We start from the raw sequence: 24,490 nt of genomic DNA, 5'->3' as shown, positions 1-24,490 counted from the left end.
AACAACCAGCCTTCAGAAACTAGCATGCATTGCTTTTGTGAAATCACTGTTTTGGCAGTTATTTTAAATTTGAAGAAAATTGTGATGGAATAAACCTATATATCACAAGAGTGGACTTCAGTTTTAAAGTATTCTAACAGGAAAAAAAAGATGCCTTCAAATAAAAATAATTCTAATTCTAGCAGCCTTCACATGCACCTTCTGATATCAATTTCAGCACGCATTTAACGTTTGAGTATTCATCCAGCTTTCATCTCAGAAGTTGGACCAAAGTAACTGCAATCAATCTTCTCCAAAGGAATTCTCCTGGCCATACACACTTACACATAGATGTTTGTACAGCCTTTCAGCCAGTAGGCCTTGCACAGCATGTGGCATTCTGCAGTCTACTGTGGTTCATGTAAACACAGCATAAACATTTGAAAGAGTTTAACAATCACTTCAATTTTTTTCTATCAAACCTTGAGACACTCAAAACTGTCTAGCAGATGCATAACGCTTATATTCTTCTTCAGGAGCTGCCCACACATCTAGTCTACCTCTGTCTTAGTAAGGAATAACTTCACTTACCAAAGAGCAGTGTCAACACTGCTACGAAATTTCCATTTCACAGATTTTCAGGTTCCAGTAACACCTTCACAGAGCAGAGAAGCCATAATACCAGGCTGAAGTCAGGGAACAGAAGAAAAGATCTCAAGAGGTTGACTAGAAAGACAATTCACAGAAATTTCACAGAAGTGTGCAAAAGATTCAGTAAGTGATGGAAAGGCAAACATAAGCATTCCCTCAGCTGCTGGAAATAACTACAGTCCAGCCCTATACTGCCTGAAAGGCCACATGTAGCTGTTACGTACCCTAGACTACACTTGGGAGAACAGACAAACCAAACCACAGATGGTAAGGGCAAAATGTTCTGCAAAACTAATATCCTGCATCTCAAAGCCCCATGGCTTACAAACAATCTCCTTCCCCTTCAAACAAAGACTCCCTTTCCAGAAGCATCAAAACTGCCAATATCCTACATCATTATGCCAGGTGTACAGGCACACCTGTTGACTTTACTGAAACATCAGGGAACTGAGTTGGAAAAGGAAATCATAAAGAAGCCGGAGGGGCCCTAGATTGACAGATTAGGCTTTTAATACCACACTTGAAATATCAAAAAAACACTTCTGGTCCATCCTGGGACCATCAACAGGAGACAAAACAGATCTGTCTACTTGACCGCGCTACTGGTCACAAGGATTGCAGGAAAGTTGAATAGCTGGAACTCCACTGTAATGCAATAGAAAGCACAACAAGACAGTGAGCAGCAAAATCACAGGCTGCAGCAAATGAGGATCCACTCAGACACAAGAGCAGTGGGCACAAAAACAAGGGAAAAAAGCTGCTTGCCTTCAGAAAACCTGTAAGGTCCTCACATAAGCAGGGATCTCCAGATGAGATACCCTTGCCTCCACTACCGACCCTTAAATGAGGTCTGGGAAGGGGTGGATCCTGGCTCCAGACCTCCCCATCACTCAGGTGCACTGCACACACCTGAGCTCCCCTGGGTTGGCACTGCCTTCCCACCAGGTGGTCAGTACTGGTTAAAGCTGTGACCCAGCATTTCCAATACACCCACAAATGAAGAAATGTGCCAGTGAGTTTTGGCAAGCCTTCCTAGCTCTGCTCTGCTCTGCAGTGGAAGGGTCTTCATCTGCAGCAGTTAGCTAGCTACAAGCAATACAGAAGTATAACAAATGCAAATAGACGTCACTTAGTCTTACAGCAAAGCAAATAGTGTTTCTCTCCACCTACTGGTGGCTTGTTTTTACAGCACTAACACACAGACACCAGACAAAACAAAACAAAATCTGACTCTATGTCCCTTCTGAAGATGCATCTACATGGTATGATCTTGATGTATTCCCTTTCAAGCTGGGGAAATGAAGTGACTGCAGACAAAATAAATCTTTACCTCATTTAGGAGAAGTCTTCGAGGCAGCTGCTACAACATAATTTAACCAACAAGCGCTACATAACTTTCAGCCACCATCATCAGGAGAAAACCTGTTAAAACACCAGGGAATGTTAATGAGGACACTACTTGCAGATAAGTATTCTGTAATACAAGAAACACAAATACTATGCAGGCAGAAACATCAAATGCTAGTAGAGTGACCAGCAAATTACATGAAAGATGTGAAGTTATTATGGATGTTGGGAAGAGCATGCAGTTTAGGAGCAACGAACAGAACAGCAGGAGTCTCCAGAAATGACCAGATGCTTATCTGGAGACAGCTCCACCTAAACAATGCAGATTAAAGCCTTTGCTTTCTCTAAACCTCCTGAAAAAGGTCCTCTTCAGTAAGAGGAACAGCCCTATCTCAGGTCTGCAAGATAAGTTGGGTAAAGCCACAGAAAGTGGCTGTTTGTACATGCCTAAAGAAAGCATATCCTCTTATATGGCTCTTACCAGATCTATAGATCAGAAGGTGACTGTGGTAGCTGACTTAGGTATGATGTCCAGTGGAGAAGCTGACTGATACAGACACATGAATGGCAGACACCAAAGCTAGGAGAGCAGAGAGAACACAAATAAGAGATAACAGCAGTTTTGGTTTGGGTTTTTTTTTTGTTGTTGTTGTTTTGTTTTGTTTTGTTTTGTTTTTAAGTCAGTACTGCAAACTGGAACAACCGGTTCATTATTCAAAGCCATTAGATACGAATGTCTTAGAAGTAAGGGGATATGCTGTTGTATGCTGAAATGAAGCAGTACATAGCCTCTTAGACCACGCAAGGATACTGCTTAAAACTGCAAAATGGTAACAAGGGTGAATGAGGGAAGTTTAGCTTGAGCTTCTTAGTTAATTAGTAGAGACACCAAATCTATAGCAAGTATCATCTCATTGTCCCATCTTCCAGACAAAAGAGATGCTGTTTAATAAAATGTGCCTCAAACTAAACAGCAGGCAGTCCATTACAGTGATTAGCGTGCTTTGGCAGGATAACTCTGCAACATGACCCTGAACCAACATGCTTTAAGGCCTCTAGGAAACAACAAAGGAAAAGACAGACAATGCTACGTTACAGAAAAGGTCAAAGCAGAAATAAACAAAACGAGTGACCCTGTAGGACTGTCACCACTTAAATCTACACTTAATTTGAATAGAAGAGCTGTCCCATACCCTGATGCTTGTATATACCAGAAGTTTTCAAAGGCTTACCTGCAGATTTTAGAAATAATTTTATCATTTATGTTGGGTTCCACATGTAAAAATCAGATTACTTACAGCTGGTGGAGAGATTCTGAAAAGGCTGCAGTTTTTTTTAATCAAGCACAAGCAGAGACTTCTGGTTTCAGAAAACAAAGGAAGTTAGAAATTGGGGGATTTAAGAAGTACAGTTTAGGCTGTGTGGAGAAAACAAGCGCAGAAAACAGAGCAAAAGTTTATTAAATGACAGAACATCAGGTTACAGTTACAAAATCTGTTAAGTGTTTAATATTAAAGTTAGCATTTATGAACAGCAAAAGGCTTCAGTCAGCATTTGGAAAGCATCCCATAGAGCTGCTCACAGTTGTTGTTTTCACCAACAAAAAGGAAGGAATTAGTCTTCTGTGATTTCAGTAACAGAAATACATTAATCACACTAACCAAAGAGTCCAAATTATTTTAACAAGTGTTTTAATAACATTAATTACATACAGAATAGAAATTAAAAAAAAATCATTACAATTCAATGAAAACAGGACCAGGTATTTTACATGCTACTTTGAGTAAAGAACAGTGACATAGGCAAGCCAGCCTGTTATCACAGAAGGAACTGCCAGAATGATATATTCTACCGTTGACTATTATTGTACCTAAGGGTTTCCTGGTTTCCCTGCTGCTGCATCTTGCCCATTACACACCAAATTCTTACATTCTTCATCTGACAACAGGCTTTTTCAATAATTCCTCTGCAAAATACTAGTCTGCCAACAGCACTGTCCAAGAGCAACACCCAGAGGCTAAATCTATTGCTACAGGAACTCTGAACATTAACCTTTCCCCCTCCCAAGAGAGAAGAACTACAGATAAGCAACAGTTTCCTATGAAAATAAAGAGCTAACAAAACTTTTTTAAGGGTAATGCTAACAGAAAAGCACTGCAGAAAAGTAAACACACTCAAAATGCCAAACTGCGGTCAACAATACCTAAGAACAGATGATACACACAGTAGAACGGATAAGCAGTGATTTCTGCAGCACACGTGTGCATAGTATTCCACTTAGCACAGCAACACTGTGAAAGAGCAACTGAAACAGTGTCTGCTATTTAGAAATCTTGAGGTGCAGAAAGAGAAAAGAGGCAGCTTGCTTCCTATTTTCCTGACCAGCTGAAGGCTTTTTTTCTTAAATCTTGAAGACAGTTGCAGTAGGAAATACCTTACTGCAGTAACAAAAAACTTAACTGAAAAGGTAACACCAAAAAACTGGATACAAAAGTCACTAGACCTTAAATACTTCTGTCATTAACAAACTATACTTCATAAATGCAAAGCCTTCATAACAGGCAAAGAAAAGGGTGACAAATTAAGGAATAATCGCATATTTCTGAACTCTTAGACTATGTACTTTAAAAGAAAGCAGTGATTACATAAACCTCACAAAACATGACTGCCCCTATCACGCCTTTTATATTTTGAGATTTTAAATCAGGACAACTGATCTCAAAATGAAACAAAAACAAGTGTCAAACACCTGACAGACAAGCTCCTTATCTACTGGGTAGGGTTTACTGCGTTCTTTTCGGAGTTAACTGCATCTTCCTCTTCATCTGTCTTCTCAGAATCGTGTTCCTTAGGTGGCTCATGCTCTTCACCTAGCTGTGAAGGAACTGGAATGGCATCAGCTAAGAGGAAACAATCATCCCTCAGCACCTGCTCAGCTGTCAGTCTGTCACAGCGGAACAAATTCAGGATAAGAGATTTAACTTTATCATCCTACAAACAGAGGGAGAAGAATTTCATCAGCAAGCGAAACAAACATGACTCCAAATAACAACCAAGTATTTGATGAACAAGTCTCATAATTGCACAATAAAAGCAAGTTTCCCGCACCAGGTTGGCCAAGTTTGAGCTAGCAGATTTCCCAAAAGAGCAAAAATTTTGTTTTAAAACACCAATTCCATGAACTACTATAGATTAGAGAAATACCGAAGTCTGCCTTTTTACTGGGAAGGAACAGAACCAATGCCACTGACCCTCTACAACATCAACTTGTAAGTGTCCTATCACTTTATGCGATAACCAAAGCTGGGCTCTAAATCAACAGCAGCTGTTTCACTATTCAACCACAAACTTACACTTCAGCTTTTTGGATTTTTCAGAAGGATTACATAGTAAATGCTTGGAACACGAACACACTGCTTACTTAAAATACCAGAACACAACTGCTACACATACACATAAACTTCAGTTGTTGAGGAAGGGCACGCACTGGATTTGAACAAGGGGGGCTGCAAGAAACACTCAAATGTTCTCCTAGAGACATAATACCAAAACAGAGCATGAAAAGAATCTTTCCACGAGAACACCTGATTGTTTGTAGCCTCTGCAAACCAGCATCACCACCAATCTGGCTCAGTAAGACAACAAAGCACGAGATATCTGTACACCTAAACTCCATTCAGATAAAAGAGGATCTGTGATGGAAAGGAATACACACAAGTTGCTAAAAGCTTGAAGGCAAAAGCAAACAGACAATTTCCAACTCTCACTGACTGGCCAAGTGACTCAAGAAAATTAACCTCTCCCCAGATGATTGGAAATCTGGGTGAAAATACGAGATCTGAAAACTGTTGATCTTACAGGATAAGATCCTGATCCTTATAAAGGATCTTTAAAATGCTTACAAGACATTAGAAGTGCTTGAAGGAGAATCTCTAGACAAAAGCATCCAAATATCTCACACACTACCAGTGCAGGGGTAAACCATGCCTATACACTTCCTCAGTAGAATTAAAAATGAAGAAAGCCCGAGCAATTACACAGCTTGAAAAGCTTTGCACTTACATATTTCCTTTCCACAAAAAGATCAAGTGTTCATCAGCAGGTTTCCTCTGCTCATCAGTTTCTCACACTACACCAACTGAAAACTGATTCCCTGATGTAATACTGCTGTAGGAAAACATTTCATTGCACTGACCTGGTCTTGTTTACATCTTTTTATAAACTTACAAAACTGAAGGCTGACGTACATCAAACACTGAAGCTGAGCATGACTAAACGCGTAGATACACGATGCTGTCTCTAATCACTACTTCTTCTCAACAGCTACCTAAAATGAATATCCCCTTTTTGAAGCTTAATGCTACCTTCCTGCATCAATTTTACATTTCTGGAAAAAAAAAATGAATACTTTACTAGATGCAAGTGTACAATTCCTCTAGGCACAAGACAGAGATGGGAGAGAAATTACCAGCCTGTCAAGAGCTTGCAGATGGGCATAGAGATTAATTCTGAGTAAGCTGATTATAGATAAAGTCCTTAAAAGGAACATATATTTTCCCCAAGAACTGGGGCAAGGATTAACAGCCAGAGGTCTAAGATTTTCCTCAAGAAACAGTTGAAATATATTTATTAGTATTACAGTTTTCAGTAAACCCTCATGGGTGTTCCTGTGAATTGTAGGAAATACAAACTGCTTTGCAGCAAACTTTGGTCTATCACCCATCAAGGTTAAAAAAAAAGTTCTTTTCATCAGGGAAAAAATTAAGCAATCTAAAAATGATAAAGAAGAACATTAATCCTTCAGATAAAAGCAGTTGCTAGGGTTTCAGAATATACCTACTAGAGAAGAAGAAAAAAAGTAAGGTAAGCTGAAACTGACTCTCTCTTATGCAGGAATCTTATGGAAAACAAAAGTGAATCATTTTCTGTATGTCTGTAGAAACTCTTCTACTTCTTCAAACAAGCTTCCCTTATGAAAGTTTTCTTTTTTCGGTATCTAAGGATTATTACACATAACCCTGAATGAGGCACTGGCCAGATAGTTCTGTACAAGTTTTATGGAGTAAAGTTTAAAATCCTACAGTTAGCACTAATGGCGATTCATGAAGTACTGAATCTCCTTTCCTATAATACTACACATTTCATGAGATTCATTTAAATTTTTAATTAAGAACTGAGAACCAATAATGAGAAATAAGAAATACTATTTACAGGATCACCTCACTGCTCACACGTTACATTTTTTAACTCATTTTTCATGACAGTGTCACACTTGAATTAATTTTGCAAAGAGATTTGGTAGACAGTCCTGCAGCAATTTCATCACTGGAGAATATGGCTGAATTTTATTAAAAAGGCATACCGTAGAGGAGATAAGCAATCTAATAAAATTATTTATAGTACTGGGCTATGCAGTGATAACACACTGATAGCAGTGGAAGCACAGCAGCTATGTTAGTCTAGGACTGCCTGATAGTTTCTTAAACACAGTGAACAGTTAAGCTCAGAAGAAACAAAACTCTAGTAAATCTAGACCAGTTTTTGCCCCATGTTATCTAAGATCTCTCTGCAAAGCATCTATGTCATTGATACAGAAGCATAACCAATCGAGACAGTGATTTATTATCAGTTCTGTTTTCCCTTGCTAAACAACCAAAACTTACCTGACCAACAGCAACTCTGCTGTTTCATTCTCCACTTTTCCATTTAAAATATTTTTCTGCTTCTCTGGGTAATGAGGAGACTTACCTCTAGCTCCTCCCTGTATTCCTCAGGGAACTCAGTCTACTACGTAATACTTCTCTTAAAAACTAAACAGCTTGCGGGGCTTTTGTGAAAGTGTAAGACATGGTTTAAAGAATCTCACAGCCTTCTCAAATCTCAAAAGCAAAGCAGTAAGTTAACACATGCAGTAAAACCAATAGAAGAAGCATGATCTCCGGTGATTAAAAAAATACAAGAGTCACGCATTGAGGAAGCTGGGAGGGGCAAAGGACAAGAGCAAAGCAGTCACTAACTAGAAGAGAACAAGGACAGCAGAGGTCTGAGGCAAGTGATTTCAAAAAAGGTCCATTCATTTCCCAGGGAATTTCTTTAAACTATGTATGGCATAAAAGTTGGAATAACATTAACATATAAGAAGAAAAAGGCAGCACCCGCAGCAAAGGTAGAAGTTAAAAGCAGGCAAAAGAAAAGGTCTTAAGTCCCAGCAAGAAGACAGAAAGCTTATGGGAAAGAGTCACACTGGAAAATAAACCCAAGGAAAGAGAAGTACTCAGGTTAACAAAGATCTAGAGAAGGCCATAAAATCATCTAACTATGATTAACATCCGAGAGATGTTTCCTATTTTAAGGAAAGGATTAACTTCAAAAGCTGGAGACCTAAGTCAGGAAATACAAAGGCACACAGATCTACTCCTATTTTCAAAAGAATCATCAAGACATCGGGTAACGCTAAGTCTCAAAGTACAGACTGAAAATACAGTTCAAGGTGTCAACAGTTGCTGACTCTAAGGTAGGCACAGAACAATGAATGACAGAAGAGAGTGAAAGCAGCAACAAAAGTTCATATCATGCAAGGTTCTCTTACGTCTCGATTTGTTTCAGAGGCAGGGGAAAGCTTGTATTTCACACACAAACACACACACACACACACACACAGAAAAATGGGCAAAAGATTAAGAGTGTGCTACACCTTTACAACTGCAATTAAGCGACTAAAATGGAAGATGGCTGTTTTATTAATGCTTAATTAAGAACTGTGCAATTATTAGTAAAAGACGGATGAGCAAAGTCAACCTCCTTGACTTGAGACAAGACAGGTTCCTAGCTCAATTATCATCTTTGAGGCACAAATCTCAATTATTTATCTCCAAGTCTTTAATTGAGGGATACTAAGTTACGTGCAAAGAAGTTACTCTTCTGAAGTTAATTTAATTATTAAGAAAATTCTGGAGTTTTCCACTTCCTCAAATATCATTTATTTATGCATGCTATCTGGAATATTCAAGTAGTCAGAACACTTTTTCAACCCAGTAATTTTTTTTTTTTTTTTTTTACTTTCAAAAAAGTTATGATGAATTGCTATCTCTGAATAAGACCTGTCTAATCTGCCTCAGACAATATACATACCATGCCAACCGCATCTACCTCAGGTGTTCCATCTTCTTTTATGCCAAATTCCTGGTTTTGAATGCAAAGCTGTAAATTAAAAGATACCTAATACGTAACACTGTTTTTTTCCTTTAGTTTAAACAAGTATCAGTCCGGGAGATTCCATGTTTCAAGCAAAAATGAGTTGTTGTGGAAAACAGGCGATGGAAGACTTACCTGTATCTTCACAATAGGGAGAAATGCACAGGGGCCTCGGGGTGCCCTTGCACAGAAACAAAACCCATATAAAAATACAGTATGAGAAAAGCAACTATCAGATGTCCAAAAAATGGACTTTTTGAAATAGGACTCAAAGTCCACGCCTGAGCTGTACATTCAATTCCATACCCCGCAGCATCTCTTAGAGCGTGCTCTAACAGACAGATGTGAATCCTACACCCATAAAGTAAAATTTCCCCATCCCTTTACTATTGCCCACAACTATGCCCATATATAGATTTTTTTCAAAATTCTCCTTGCAAGTTAAGCTGCAAATGCCTCTGCTCTGTACAAAGAGAGGAAGAAGCATGTCTTTGGTCGGTGTTGGGCTCTTGTGACATGAGAGCCTCTGGAGAACTCACAAAACCATTGTCTCCATTTTAGAAGTGGCAGGACTGTTCAATGAAGAACACAATTTCAGACGCCTGCCATTAAACTGGTAGCTGTTGAACCAACACAAGCTACATTTTTTCATCAAACAATCAATACAATAAGCTACAGATTAGTTAAATACACATGGATTGCTTTGAAATTCACCTGGAGAGCTTGGGTAGAGTTTCAAAAGACTGCAGATATTGCTGCATCCCAGATATTCTCTTTGAGTAGAGCCAGCAATTACCATTTGTTATGGTGGCTTCATTTTTTCCATTTGCTTTAAACTCACTTTTTTTTTTTACTCACCAGGAATTTGACTTAATTTTTTTTTTTTAAAGCAGACAAGATCTGAGTGGTACTGAAAACATTCCAGCCAAACCATACCACATTAATAAGTTATAAGCATTACATTATTAAGCTATGCTTTAGTTTATCTATTTCCATAGAAAAGTTACTTATTTTTCAGCAACTGCTTCCTAAACTGGGAGGAAAACAAAGAGGTATGACTTTTATATGAACAAGGTTTATCTTCTCAGCACAGGTAACTGGTAGGGGATAAAAATTAACATGCAGTTTACGTCCCTGTTACAAAGCATCTCCAGATCCTCTGACACAGAAGGGATTAACAAAGACATGTTGCTGATCAACAGTCCACATTTCCCAAGAAGATGAAATGATGTACCTGGACCGCCAAGTAGGACTCAGTGAACCAGTCTCAATGTACCAAGTGCTCGTGAAAAAAATCACTGCATGAGAACATCAACCATTGCTGGGTAGCTCATGGTTTTTAAAGTCTACGAGGTTTGAAGTTTTCTATTTGGAACACACGACACCGATGCCCTGAGCTAAGGAAAATGCAATGCAACACCAGACACAAAAATGGAAGAGGAGATGCTGTGTCACACAACACAGGAAAGCAGACTGCTTTCTCCTCCTCTCTGACATATCACACAAGAAACAAAACATCCATTTGAAAGTCCTGTTCTTACCCAAATCAAATAACAGGGAAGATGAAAGCAATTCCTCGTGGGCAAGGGTGTAAGAAAAGAAGGAAAAAAGGCTCACAATGAATGAATTAGTAAGAGCTAACAATCCACAGCATGAGGAACAGTAACAGCTCTTGGTCACGTTACTACACTGTATAAATTACACTGCACACCTAACAGAAAAAAAAACTGCTTTCTGCTCAACCTTAACTCCCATCTGCTCCACACCTACCACCTAGTTTAAAAACAACGAATCATCACAGAATTGCTTGGGTTGGGATAGACCCCAGGGATCAAGTTCCAACCCTTATGCCACAGATTTAGCTAACCACTAGATCAAGTACTAGATCAGGCTGTCTGGGGACCCATCCTACTATAGGAATGCTTATTTCTCCAAAATATTTCAAGTAGAAAATAACAGTTATTCATTTATTGCTACCCATGACGTGTGCTACAGTAATATTACTAGAAACTCTCTCATAAGCTATAACATACCCAGAACAGAAGGCAGCCATAGGCATACATGTCAGAGGCCGGAGAAGCTGGCTGTCCCATCTTCAGTTCAGGAGAAACCAAGCTCAGGGTACCAATAACCATTGTGTCTGCAGCAGCACGTTGCTCCTATGGGGAAAAAGTTGTACTCAGAATTTCAAGTGAGACCAACAGCATGTTGCAGCAGAGGTATCACCCCCTCCCTTTTAACAGGTCAGCCAACTTTAATCACAACATTCTATGCTGACTCCAAAAGAACCATAAAATCCTCTTTTACTGACAGAAAAAATTGTGTGTAAAGTAGTAAGGAGATAAAGTCACACAACTATCATCTCTAACAGAAGAATAGCACTGGCAGATTTTACCCCACACTAGAACTATCAAAGGTCATAAAGGTGATAATATGAACTGCAACACTACTCAAATAACAAAAAATGATAGAAAATGTTTAAGGATATTCAAGCACTATTTTGGAAAATTTTAGTTTTATTATCAGTTTTGCCAGCTTTCTCATTTCTTCTTCTCTGCCCTTCTGGTGAAACTCACTGCTTCCTCCCTGCTGGTTTCCAGCACATTTTGGAGAAAAACACAGGCTAGACTAACTTTCAATCCTTCCTCATGGCCACAGTCAGCACCCATTACAGCCAAACTGAAGGAGACTGGTCTCTACATGGCTAACAGCATTCAGCAGCACAACAGTTTCCAGCTCTGCTCATCAACTTGTCACCACGCAGAAAACAAAATCACTGAGCAATACTCTGACACCATCTACTGAAATGGCACAAACTGGGCTGTGAACCACAGCTGAAACTTTCCTGCTCTATTATAACATTTTCATACAGTCCATAACAGCAAGGTATGGAAAAGAGAGAGAAAACTCTCCTCAGCTCTTACAACTTACAAGATGACACCATCTGCAATGAGCATGACCTTCCAGAATTCAGCTGTGAAAGTTTTGAAAACACTTCTCCTTAGCATGTTAAAAATTGCAATTTATTTCAGGCAAGCTATGCTTTGTTGTCTAAACATTTGACACACTTTGTAAGATTAATATGTGAATTATGTTAATATTATATGTTGCTGTAAAACTTAAATGTGAAGCAGACCTCTGGTACAAAAATGTGTGTAAGACAATTTGAGTTTAAAAGGACAAAACATGAGAGTAAAAGGACATAATAGTATTGGAAACAATGATTTGCAAATAAGATAATAAATTGTATTCCTAGGTTTTCTCCAAAAATGACTATGAAATTCCTCACTACAGAAACTAAGGATTAGAAAGAAATACATATAAATACAGGCTAATGTATATAGGTAACATGCAGAATCTTGTTAGTTCACTGAACGCTGAGAATAAAATGCATAGCAGAACCCCATTACTTATTTTGCTCAGAGAAGCTGTGGATGCCCAAACCCCAAAGCTGCTCAAGGTCATATTGGATGGGGCCCTGAGAAGCCTGATCTGGTGGGCAGTAATCCTGCTCATGGCAGGAGCTTGGAACTGGATGGGCATTAAGGTCCCTTCCAACCAAAGCCATTCTATGATTCTGTGAATCTATAAATGTATAAGAAAGGGAAAAACATACGAGCAAGATTATCTTTCTCCTAACACAAGTTACTGATAATCAGCATCAGCAGAGTAATAAACATAGAAGACAGCCAAGTAAGAAGTTTTGCAACCTCTACGTTTTTCTGTTCAACTGTGTTCTTTAACCTGGGCCCAATTCTCCATACTTGCTTTTTTGCCCTCCAAGATTAGATCGTATTGAGAAAAATCTCAGCAAGACATAAACTGCCCAACACTAATCAGAAGTTGAGACAAACTGCTGCAGAGCATAACGTTTATCAATGTATCTTACAAACAAACTGCAGATGCACTTCATTTTTGATACATAACCAACTAAAAAAAAAAAGCACTACAAGTTTGGGTTTTGTTTGTTTTACCTCTGATTTAGTGAAGTCAAAGTCTCCAACAATTCCTTGTTTTCGATTCACAGCAAAAACATTATTTCCATGCAGAGATCCATGTACTATATTAGCTCCGTGCAACGTTTGCAGACCTTGGGCCACTCCTTTCATGACTTTTAATGTCTCCTAGTGATTTAATTCAGGTGCTTATTAAAAAGCTAGATATGGCAGAACCAAAGCAAAGCATCATTCTCTTCCAAAACCAAGACAGATTTTATTTAAGGTTTGTACACATTCAAAGTTCCTGATAATTGTTTTACAAAGTATGGACTAATCCCCAGTGTAATTGTGAGAAATACACCTTTACAAGTGCCTCCAAGTTAGCAACCAGAAGCTTTAAGCCATCAAACAGAACTAGGGAAAAAATTTGTTGTGGCTTCTGGCTACCTCTTCTTTGAGAAGGGCTGGCTAGCTAAACTGCCAACGAACCACGTATGGAAAGGAAAGAGAGGGGAGAGAATAATACACCCAGGCTCCCAAAAAACAATCTCCCCTCCACACAACAAGTTCTCTGAACTCCAACACAAGAATGCCCACACTAACAAATTTGACATGCTCACTCCAGTGTTTACATGTACTAGTAGGACAGCCGAGGTAGGAATCCAAGCAAAATCTTTTAGAAAATTATAATCTTCTGCTTGACAAAATGCTGATCAACCTATTCTGTGCAACTCTACAGTCAGAATTCAGCCACCTAAGGAAGAACACTGCTGAAACACCTTCAGCAGCAGCAAAACGGTAAGAGTAGAGTCCAAACACATAAAAAGGAAAATGCTAATAGTCTAAGTAGTTGTACTTACTTCTAAAGTTAAAGGTGCATCAGCCTGTACAGCAGTCAGACTTGCTCCGGGGTAGTATGGGACCATTAAATACACCAGAGGATCAGACTTCAACAAGAAAAGAATGTATTATTTCAAACATCAGGCATACTGGAAAGTTTCACACGCACTAGATACATGACAAATCAATTGATTATCTAAACAATTTTCTTAGTAAACACAAAGGTCAAAAAGTAAAAAAGAAATTGATTCAATGATCCAACTTTAAATACATTAAAACCTCAAAGTCCAACTTGAAAGTCTTTCAGCTTAAACAAAGAACTACCAGCATTACAGGTTTGAATCTTGCCTTGCAGAAAAGAAGAAACAACAGTTGTAATAAACTGGACTTCTCCTTCTGCTGATCCCAGGCTCTGTGATACTTGGCAACTCTCTCTATCACTTTGGCTTCTGAGCTCACATCTACAGAGTATCCCTGAAAAACAAGACAAATACCCAAGCTCCTATTTCTAATGCTTATAACATCACCACATGACATTTATAGTTAAAGAAAGGCATACTGTTATATTCTACCAAATAACTTTCTTTTTATAAAAAAAAAGAATTTCCAAATGTCTTATGCCCATTTATCAACAACTTGAAGTCTGTACCGGTGAAGCAGTGAGCAAGTCTCCCATTTCATATTAAGTCCAAAACAATTTTTTTATAACAACGCCTCTTGTAATACTATATCCCTTGGATTTTTTAATTGCTAGCACACTGGAAAAGAAACAGAGCATAGGAAAAGCAGCAGTTCCTGGAGTTTCATAGTGAAATCATCTGGAAGACAAGCCTGCATTTACAAAAAGAAACAAGAGGAATGAACGAGTTAAAGGGCCCATCAAATATCACAATGGACAATAGAAGAGAAGCATCATTTATTACATCTGCCCTCAAATGGAGAGGAAAAAGAATCAGTAAGCAACAAGGAAACAATCCAGAGGGAGAACAATATTGTGTGCTCTACAGGCCCTGATAAAAAAAAAAAGTGCTATCAGAAAAGGGTTTTTGAATGCAGGAATTGAAAAGAAACAGCAGAATTAATTCAGAATCAGCACATTCACCAGCCAAGGTCTCACCTGCAGTGGTACCTCAAAGCCTGGACAAACATTACCTTTAGGAGAACCTTCTGATCCTGAATTTCTGAACACACTAAAGGCCGCTTTGTGCTCAGTTTCTTCATGGGCTCAGCATCTAGAAGGTCTCGCTCCAGGCTGTGCGACAGAAGTCCACCTGAATTCTAAGCACATGTATACACACAGAGCCAAGGTAAGAGCATAGCTTTAACACTCGGTAAGGCTCACAGGCTTTGACTACCTCCCCTCTTTCTCAAACAACTTAGCAAAGCACAAACAGTGGGGACTTGTTAAAATTACAGCATTTGTTATTAAGAGTCTAGCTGCAGACAAAATGGCATTTGCAAGGCAGTATACTGAATATCACTTAGGAGGACGGGCAGGAAGAAACGAAAAGCCATGGTAATACCCCAAACAATAACTGACAGTGCGCTCAAACTCAATCTATGCTTACCATATAGCTTAGAATTCCTGCTTCTGGATACAGAAGTGGCAACTCAGGGAACCATTTCTGTACCAAATATGCAAGTTTCTCCTGAATGAAGGAAACAAGGCAGCTTTAGGTCACTAGCTTCTGACATCACAGATGCTGACATTTGAAAAGTATGTACATCGTAACATCCTGCATACACACGTTTTGTACCTCCTTTGGCAGCACAGCTCAAAGTAACACCACCACTCCCTTTTTCTACCAAAGAAAAAACTCACCTCTCCCAGTAACACAGCAGTTCAATATGGATAAATTTCCGAAAGCTCTAAGGGTGAGACCACTACTGTTACTTACTGTTAATGTTAAAAGGGTACTGCTATAATATTCCACTTTTTTGACAACACAAAAAGTACTTCACTGAGACTAAATGGAGAAGACAAAAATCAAGTAGTAACACAGACCAAAGCACTCATATCAGCTCCAGAGCCTTCATAGCTACTATGCAAGGTAACTATTACACAAAAATCCTGTTTGCAGAGATAAGTTGCAAGGCAATGGTTTCAACTGTTCCCTCCAGAAGGAGGACTCAGTGAAATGGTGATCTCATTCAATTCAGGATAAATCCTATTTTAGCCTAGTCACAAGGAAATATTTCCCCTTTTCAAGAAACAATCCCTCTTCTACACCTGATCTTACACTCTCACCAGCAGTTTTTCTTGGTCAAGAACTGCAGTTCATTTTCTCCTGCTTCACCTGCTTTAAGTGGGAGGAGGGAAAGAGGGAGGACTGGTAGAATATGGGGGGAGAACTGTCTAAAAAGACTACACCCAAATACCTGTCTTCCTTTCCTTCTCCCAGAGATTTTGCCAAGAGCCACCTAAACATTCAACACTACAAAAAACACACTTTTTTTTTAATTTTATCCACAGCATACAAAAAAGCAACTGAAAAGCAGATGAAGCTCAAACAGCTTTATTTTAGTTACCTAAATAATACTTACATATTCTTCTTGTTCCCTATATATTTCCTGAAGAAGCTTATTTCGCAGAGCAGCAATTTCTTCTTTTATTCTTGTAATTTCAAGCTCACTGTAATCGTCAGACTGCATTAGGAATAACAAAGTTAGTGTACAATTCTCATTCTGCTATGATACCAAACAACAGTAATCTACTATATTAGGATTAAAAAGCAGCTTCCGTGTTACACTTCTGGAGCCTATGTTTCAGTCTCTATCCTGGAAACCCAAAGGATTCTCTTAAAAGAGGATCACTATCCTTCCCAGAAGGGCTCCCTTCAGAGACAGTCCAGTCTTCATAGCAGCAGCATTTGGTGAGGGATTTCCCATGATTTCTACATGCTACCTAACTGCACTTCCTAGCTTGACATGAAGGGAATGCAGGTTATTCAGCTCTAGTTAAAAGCAATGGTAGCGCGGCTGGGGAAAAAGAATGGCTATGTACAGTTACAAGAATTCAGATCAAGCAACTTCTTAGTCCTAAATGAACCTGAAGAACACATCTTCAAAGCACCGAAAGCACATTTTGTTCTGTCTAGTTACCATTGATTCGAACAAAATTTGCATTTCTAAATAAACTTGGAAAAAAAGACCCCTAGATTTTCATACTTCCTCAGTGTTGTTCTTCTCAGTCAACTTCCATCTTAGCTGGGCCTTCAAACTTTTCACTGCTTTTTTAATTGATAATAAGTTGTCAGAATTAGGTGTTCTATTCAGCCATTGCTCAGCTTCTTTCTTGAACTAGGAAAAAAGTAATAGATCAAAAAAAAAATAGATCAGAAAAACATTCAAGAATTCTATTTTAAAATGCTTTAAGCCAATGCACTAGAGGAACTGCCTGAAGCCCATCTGAATTCAGCTTTTCAGAATCTTCCCCATAAAAATGGGGTTTTTATTGTATTTAATTTTGATTACATTCACAACCTGCTGGAAAACATCCTACTTAAAGTAAGTTCCCTTAAGTTACATACTACAGATTTGCAACAAATCGAGAGATTACGGTTCCCATTGCCTTAGCAAAGCAACAACACAGCCACACACACCACCCAAACACACAACACTATTCATACAAAATGAAGTATTTTCTAACTCACTCAAACTTTAGCTTAATCAACCTCTCACCACCAACATACACCCAGAATTCCCACTATAAGAGAGGAAAGATAAAATTACATCCTTTTATAAAGGTATGACAGAAAGCATTATTAATGCAGGTCAGCACAACACAAATAAGTCAAGAACTAACCTCAACACTGGCCAAGTATGTTTTTTGTATGACTGTGATCAGATCTTGCTCTTGACAAACTTTCTGCATAACTTTACTGTATGCACTCTTAATTATTCCTTTCTCTTTCTCGTCATGCTCCTAGATGGAATTACAAACTAATATTAAAGTTTGAGAGTCATCCGCTATTTATACGCACTAACATTTAATGTGTAAAAACTTAACTAATAAATTCTGCAGATAGTGGATAAACTCACATATTAGATTTTTCATCTTAAAGACACTGGAAAAGGAAAGTTAGGAAAGTTAGCGAGTTCAAGAGATCAGCCAATAGTTTCAGTAAAATAAAGCTGAACACTTCTATACAGAGAATCTATTTCATGCTATGAAAAAAATTTCTTCAGTATAGAATGATTAAATACATATCAGGCACCAAAGTATACAACCATTCTTTCAAAGCAGTCACTGGTTCTGTTGCAGATAACAGACACAAGCAAACTAATGCTGGTTTGCTGTTAGTATGATACTACACTAGAGGACAGGTGCAACACATGCTGACATGACCACACTGACATGACTTCTATAAATGAGTATTTACCAGCAGTCCTGTTCAACCAGAGTGCTCCCAGATTGGAGGCTTGCTAATGTGACACCTATCTACAACTAGATAAAGAACTACAGGCCTATCAGCCTGACCTCAATGTCAGAGAAGGTTATGGAGCAGATTATCTCAAGTGTGATCACATGGCATGTGCAGAATAACCAGAGGATCAGACCTAGCAGGCACAGGTTCACAAAGGCAGGTCCTACCTGACAAATCTGATCTTCTATGACCAGGAGACCCATGCGGTGGATGAGGGAGAAGCTATGGATGTAGTCAATCTAAATTTTAGAGAAGCCTTTGACACTGTGTCCCACATCATTTTCCTGGAGAAGCTGGCAGCCCATGGCTTGCACAGATGTCCTCATTGCTGGGTAAAGAACTGACTGGATAATTGGGCTCAGAGAACAGTGCTGAATGGAGTTAAATCCTACTGGCAATCCAGTTGTGAGCAGTGTTCCTCATGGGTCAGTACTGAGGCCAATGCTGTTTAATATCATTATGAAGGATCTGAACAAGGGGACTGAGTGCACCCTCCATATCTTTGCAGACAACATCAAGTAGGAAAGAAGCACTGACCTGCCTGAGTGTAGGAAGGCTCTACAAAGGGATCTGGATCGATGGGCTGAGCAAGACTAAGTGCCATGTGCTGCACTTTGGTCACAATGACCCTATGCAATGCTACAGGCTTGGGGCCGATCGACCAGAGAGCTGCACAGTGGAAATAGATCTCGGAGTGTTAGTTGACAGGTGGCTCACCATAAGCCAGCTGTGTGTCCAGATGGTCAAGGCCAATGACATATTGATAATGATGGGTCAACAGCTGGACTAGATTTCAGTGAATTTTTCCAACCATAATGATTCTGTGGCACAGAAGGGACTCCCACCACATAGACAACACAAGTACTTATAAGAGTTAGCAAAAGATGGAGGAAAAACTCAGCAGAAAAGGTAAACAACTGGAGAAAACTTTGACACAAGTATCAAAAGATTCCTAATGAAGCAAGAACACTTATCCTGTGCAAAAAGCAGATTAATAGTATTTTGTCACTAAAATTGGAAGAACACCCACAGAGATGCAACAGAAAACTTATCACTTATACTTTCAGCACAAGCACCAGAACTCACAGCAGCTTAAAGAATGCTTCTCTGCTTCTACAAAGGGAAGCATCAGTTTTCTCAGTATTTCTTAGTTAAGTCAGTCTTAGAGCTAAGTTCCTGTAACCCAAGGCTGCCCTCTGCCTGTTGCCTGGAAAACAGTCTTCTCTCTCTCCAAGGAACAACTGGAGTGATTTTTCATCACATTCCCCCCATCCCCTGGCCCAATAAAGAAAATAAAACAAAATTAGGAAAGAAAACATACTGTTAAGTCTGTCTTCAGCTCTTTGCAAATACACAATTCGGCTTCTTTGAGAGCTTCATCCACATTACCAGGAACTTCCTCTATATCAGAAAATGCTTCTGAGCTCAGGTCAAAACACTTCAAAAGAGGGAAAAAAATAAAATCAGCCTTGCTATCTTCTCACTGTCTTCTAGCTTTCAATTAGAAAAACAGACAAGAGAATACAAAAATCATTACTAATGGAGATCTAATCAGAATGTATGTCAAATATCACCTTTATCTGCCTGACACTTCAGTGATACAGCAATTTCTAGGACTAACAGCTGCAAATTCACCAAGCAAAAGTTGACTCTTGCCTTAATCACATTTTAATTTCCTAGTCTCACTATGATTAAGGAAAAATATAAGAAATATAGTAGGCAAATCCCATCAGTGCTGTCCACAGAGTGATACGCAAAATGCTGAAACCAAAGCTCACTGTGGCACTCCCAGTGCTGAGTGAGCTTTTTTTTTTTTAATATGCTGCTGCTTGAGATAAAGATGAACCTTGGGATCTGTTTCACTGCTGATAAACAGTGATGTAAAGTTAAAGATTTCCACTAGGAAACCTTGAATGTTTCCATACAAGGCAGAACTAATAGCTTTGAGATACAGAAAACACTGGATTGAATCAGTAAGATCAGTTTACAATTGCATTGGATGTTGTTTTTGGCAAAACTTTGTTACTTTCATCTACACAACAGATAATTACATTGGCAGTCAGAACTGCAATTAAAATTTGTTTCTGTATTTAATGTGCAATACACATCGTCATAATAGGAAGCAGTAAACTCTTCCTCATTTATTTACCTGTCAAGCATGGGTATTTCACTAAAGATCACAAAAACATTTTGTTGTCTTAAATAAACAAAAACTTCTGTAATCATGTTCAAATGGTATATAGCTTCCAAAAACTTTGGAGTCACACAGTGGAAAGGAACAATTCATTCTCTAAAACCAAAAATCTTTATCTATCACTAATCCAATTCCATTCTACATTTTGACGGATGTTACACCAGATGACAGACATTTAAAGAATCACAGAATGGCTTGGGTTGGAAGGGACTCCAAGGATCATGAAGCTTCAACCCTCCTGCTACAGGCAGAGCTGCCAACCTCCATATTTAAAGTATGAGGTGCTTCTATCCTAAGGCTACTTTAATCCTTTAAAGTATTTTAGTCACACAAGGATTAGATAGTGCACACACAAGTTACACAGAAGCACTTCGCTTAATATAAAAGATGTCCTCTCATATGAAATCATAAACCCTTGCCTGGTATGAGTTCCTCAAAAAACACCTCCTCCCTGTGTACCATGGCTAAGGCTTCATACATATGAACAGTAGATCTATCTCCCTCTCTACTAATGACTACTGCACACAAGCTTGGTTATATACATCATACTTCATCTTTTCCAGGAACAGGAAAGATAGGCTTGTTTGCTTTACCTTTAGGATGCTGCTGAACAGGTCAGTGAGAATTCGCAAAGCAGCATCTGTATGATTTCTAATATCAATGAACTCCTCTATTTTAGCACACTTCCACTTAAGGAACTGTTGAAATACCTCTTCAGAGTCATTCACTTCACAAACTTGACCATAAATCATCTCCAGAGAAACAGATAGTTCCTGTGCATCAAGCAAACAAAAAGAGCATGTCGGCACATAGAAAGTACTTTTTACCAGTATATTATATTAAAAAAAAAAAAACATTTAATGCAGAAAGAGTAAGAAATAGTTTTATGTCAGCAGGTAGTGCTACCAAAAATCCTCTTAGAGTGAAGTTTTTTATATTCCACTTTCCTTTCAAATTTCCTGGTGTTATGACTATCAGTAAACACAATACAGAAATGAATCACATGCTACTGAGTCTGATACTCCCTTCAAGAAGGATCACACAAAACAGATCATAACATGACAGAAGTGTTCCAGGGGTCTTCTACTTACAGACTGGACTTCGACACCACGTTCATCAGGACAAAAAGCAAGAACAGGTTCAGTTTACAATGTTCCTCTGGAGAAAGTGAACTTATACTAAGGAACAAGGTGAGCAGCCAGATGTCTAATGAATGGTTCTGGACACTGATACCTCCCGTTAAGAGTCATTAGGCAAATCTCTTCTGACACACTTTCATCACCACATTGATCTCCAGATGGAACCAAACCATCTGTGTGTCTGATATCTCCAAGGACCTCTGAAGCTATTTTCACTGTCTAGAAACATTTACTTCCATCTAGATGCCAAGTATTCTGGCAAAAGTATTAAACACCTCCTTTTGATTTGCATTGGAAAACAGATCAGTAGTACACATACAGGAAAGGCACAAAAGCTAAAGCTCAGGGCAAACAGATATCATTTTTAAAAATAAGACCAGTCAAATGACCTGAACAACAAGCAGGTCACTATGTCAGACAGCACTTATCTTAATAAAAGGCAGCCTTCGTTGCATCCAAGTAGAAAGTCATGCTGAAAAACACTTGAGCTACAAAGATGCTTAAACGTTATTTGCCACAGCTCAAAAGGTAGAATTCTCCCTGGAGGATGGGATTTGACCCATGTCTGCCAGGACCCTGAACCTCTAGGTGAGGGTCTAGGGAATGGATTCCCTCCCACTGTAACAGTGGAACAAGCCCAAGATCTCCTCATGCAACTGAAAGTATATAAGTCCATTGGGCCAGATGATATCCAGCCTAGGGTTCTGAAAGAGATGGCTGATGTGGCTGCCAAGGCACTCTCAATCATATTTGAAAAATGATGGCTGTTCAGTGAAGACCCCAGTGACTGGAAAAAGGGAAACACTGCTCCTGTTTTTAAGAAAGGGAGAAAGGATGATCTGGGAAACTACAGGCCAGTGAGCCTCACCTCTGTGCCTGGGAAGATCATGGAGTAGATCCTCCTAGAAGCGATGTTAAGGCACATACGAGACAAAGATGTGATTCAAGGCAGCCAGCATGGCTTCACCAAGGGCAGATCCTGCCTGACAAATCTGGTGGCCTTCTATGATGGAGTGATGGCATCAGTGGATGGGTGAAGGGCAATGGATGTCACCTATCTGTACTTCTGCAAAGCCTTTCACATAGTCCCTCACCACATCCTTCTCTCTAAATTGGAGAGGTGTGGATTCAAAGGTTGAACTGTTCAGCGAATTAAGAACTGGTTGGCTGGATGCAGCTGAAGGACTGTAATTAATGGTTCTGTGTCAGGGTGGAGGCAGTCACAAGTGGTGTCCCTCAGGGGTCAGTCTTGGGACCGGTGCTCTTCAACATCATCAATGACAAAGACGATGGCATCGAGTGCACCCTCAGCAAGTTTGCAGATGACACCAAGCTGAGCGGTGCAGTCGGTACACTGGAAGGAAGGGAAGCCATCCAGAGGGACCTGGACAGGCTGTAGAAGCGGGCCCATGAGAACCTAACGAGGTTCAGCAAGGCCAAGTGCAGGGTGCTGCACTTGGGTCGGGGCAACCCCAGGTATTTATATAGACTGGGGGAAGATCTCCTTGAGAGCAGCACTGCCGAGAAGGACTTGGGGGTCCTGGTGGAAGCTGGACGTGAGCCAGCAGTGTGCGCTTGCAGCCCAGAAAGCCAACTGTGTTCTGGGCTGCATTAAAAAAGGGGTGGCCAGCAGGGAGAGGAAGGTGATTGTCTCCCTCTACTCAGCTCTTGTGAGACCCTATCTGGAGTACTGCGTCCAGGCCTGGGGCCCATAGTACAGGAAGGACGTGGAGCTCTTGGAGTGGGTCCAGAGGAGGGCCACTAAGATGATCAGAGGGCTGGAGCACCTCTCCTATGAAGAAAGGTTGAGGGAACTGGGCTTGTTTAGCTTGGAGAAGAGAAGGCTCTGGGGAGACCTCATTGCAGCTTTCTGATATTTGAAGGAAACCTATAAACAGGAAGGGGAATGGCTGTTTACGAGGGTGGATATTGACAGGACAAGGGGGAACGGTCTTACAATGAGACAGGGAAGGATTAAGTTAGATATTTGGAGTTAGTTTTTCACACAGAGGGTGGTGACACACTGGAACAGGTTGCCCAAGGAGGTTGTGGATGCCCCATCCCTGAAGGCATTCAAGGCCAGGCTGGATGTGGCTCTTGGGCAGCCTGGTCTGGTGGTTGGCGACCCTGCACATAGCAGGGGGGTTGAAACTACATGGCCATCGTGGTCCTTTTCAAGCCAGGCCATTCTATGATTCTAGGATTTGACTAGATTGTCTTGTGCTTTCGTAACAAATGGCATTCTTCATCTTTCAAAATGCATCCTGAAAATGAACTATTTCACTTACGCACACCGTTCCCTGCAGTAAGATGACTACAGAAATTCTGGAAAGGGCTAAAGAAAGTTTACTTATACATAGTGTTGCACTATTTTCTTTTCTCAGATGGAAAAGGTTTAAATTTCACAAGCCTTCCCAAAAAACATCTTGCTCATATAGACCAGGAAAAAAAAAAAACAGAACACTACTCTTTCCACTCTTAATGCAATAGTCAACATCAAAATCACATAGTCAACATCAAAGACTCTTTCAAACTCAGTCAGTGCTACTGAAAAAGCAACACGTAACATAATTTAAGTCACTCATCAAGAGCCTTTCCAAAAGGCAATAAAATACGATCTTATAAAATTCTAACTTGATTGCAAATAGCATGTAGTCAGTATAATAGGTTGCTTAAAACAGTAATTTGCAAGTGAGCCAGGTGGCACAATAAGATATGAATAAGATATGCCTACAGAAACAGAACCAGTCACACCAGAAGAGCGCCTGAATGTATTCTAGC

At 39.6% G+C, this 24,490-nt stretch overlaps 1 protein-coding gene across 8 annotated transcripts in view; it reads right to left on the bottom strand.

The window, feature by feature from the left end:
* Positions 1-3,651: 3,651 nt before the first annotated feature.
* The window catches only part of STK31 (serine/threonine kinase 31), a 37,898-nt gene continuing 17,059 nt past the window's right edge, over positions 3,652-24,490 (bottom strand). For 7 of the 8 annotated variants that reach the window (XM_040696612.1, XM_040696607.2, XM_046937921.1 and 4 more), the window contains 13 exons: positions 21,164-21,343; positions 19,698-19,814; positions 17,755-17,874; positions 17,118-17,249; positions 16,494-16,595; positions 15,518-15,598; positions 15,102-15,227; positions 14,298-14,423; positions 13,970-14,056; positions 13,146-13,295; positions 11,205-11,330; positions 9,109-9,177; positions 3,652-4,968 (listed from right to left, as the gene is read on the bottom strand). In XM_040696612.1, the coding sequence (XP_040552546.1) occupies positions 4,747-4,968; positions 9,109-9,177; positions 11,205-11,330; positions 13,146-13,295; positions 13,970-14,056; positions 14,298-14,423; positions 15,102-15,227; positions 15,518-15,598; positions 16,494-16,595; positions 17,118-17,249; positions 17,755-17,874; positions 19,698-19,814; positions 21,164-21,343 (1,638 nt within the window). In that variant the 3' untranslated portion in view covers positions 3,652-4,746. The remainder of the gene's footprint in view (positions 4,969-9,108; positions 9,178-11,204; positions 11,331-13,145; positions 13,296-13,969; positions 14,057-14,297; positions 14,424-15,101; positions 15,228-15,517; positions 15,599-16,493; positions 16,596-17,117; positions 17,250-17,754; positions 17,875-19,697; positions 19,815-21,163; positions 21,344-24,490) is intronic. The other variant, XM_040696609.2, reaches the window with a different exon arrangement.

This window comes from Gallus gallus, chromosome 2, assembly GCF_016699485.2.
Source record: "Gallus gallus isolate bGalGal1 chromosome 2, bGalGal1.mat.broiler.GRCg7b, whole genome shotgun sequence".
NCBI lineage: Eukaryota > Metazoa > Chordata > Aves > Galliformes > Phasianidae > Gallus > Gallus gallus.
Note: the sequence above shows the minus strand (reverse complement) of the source record. Positions and strands in the feature narration are given on the sequence as shown.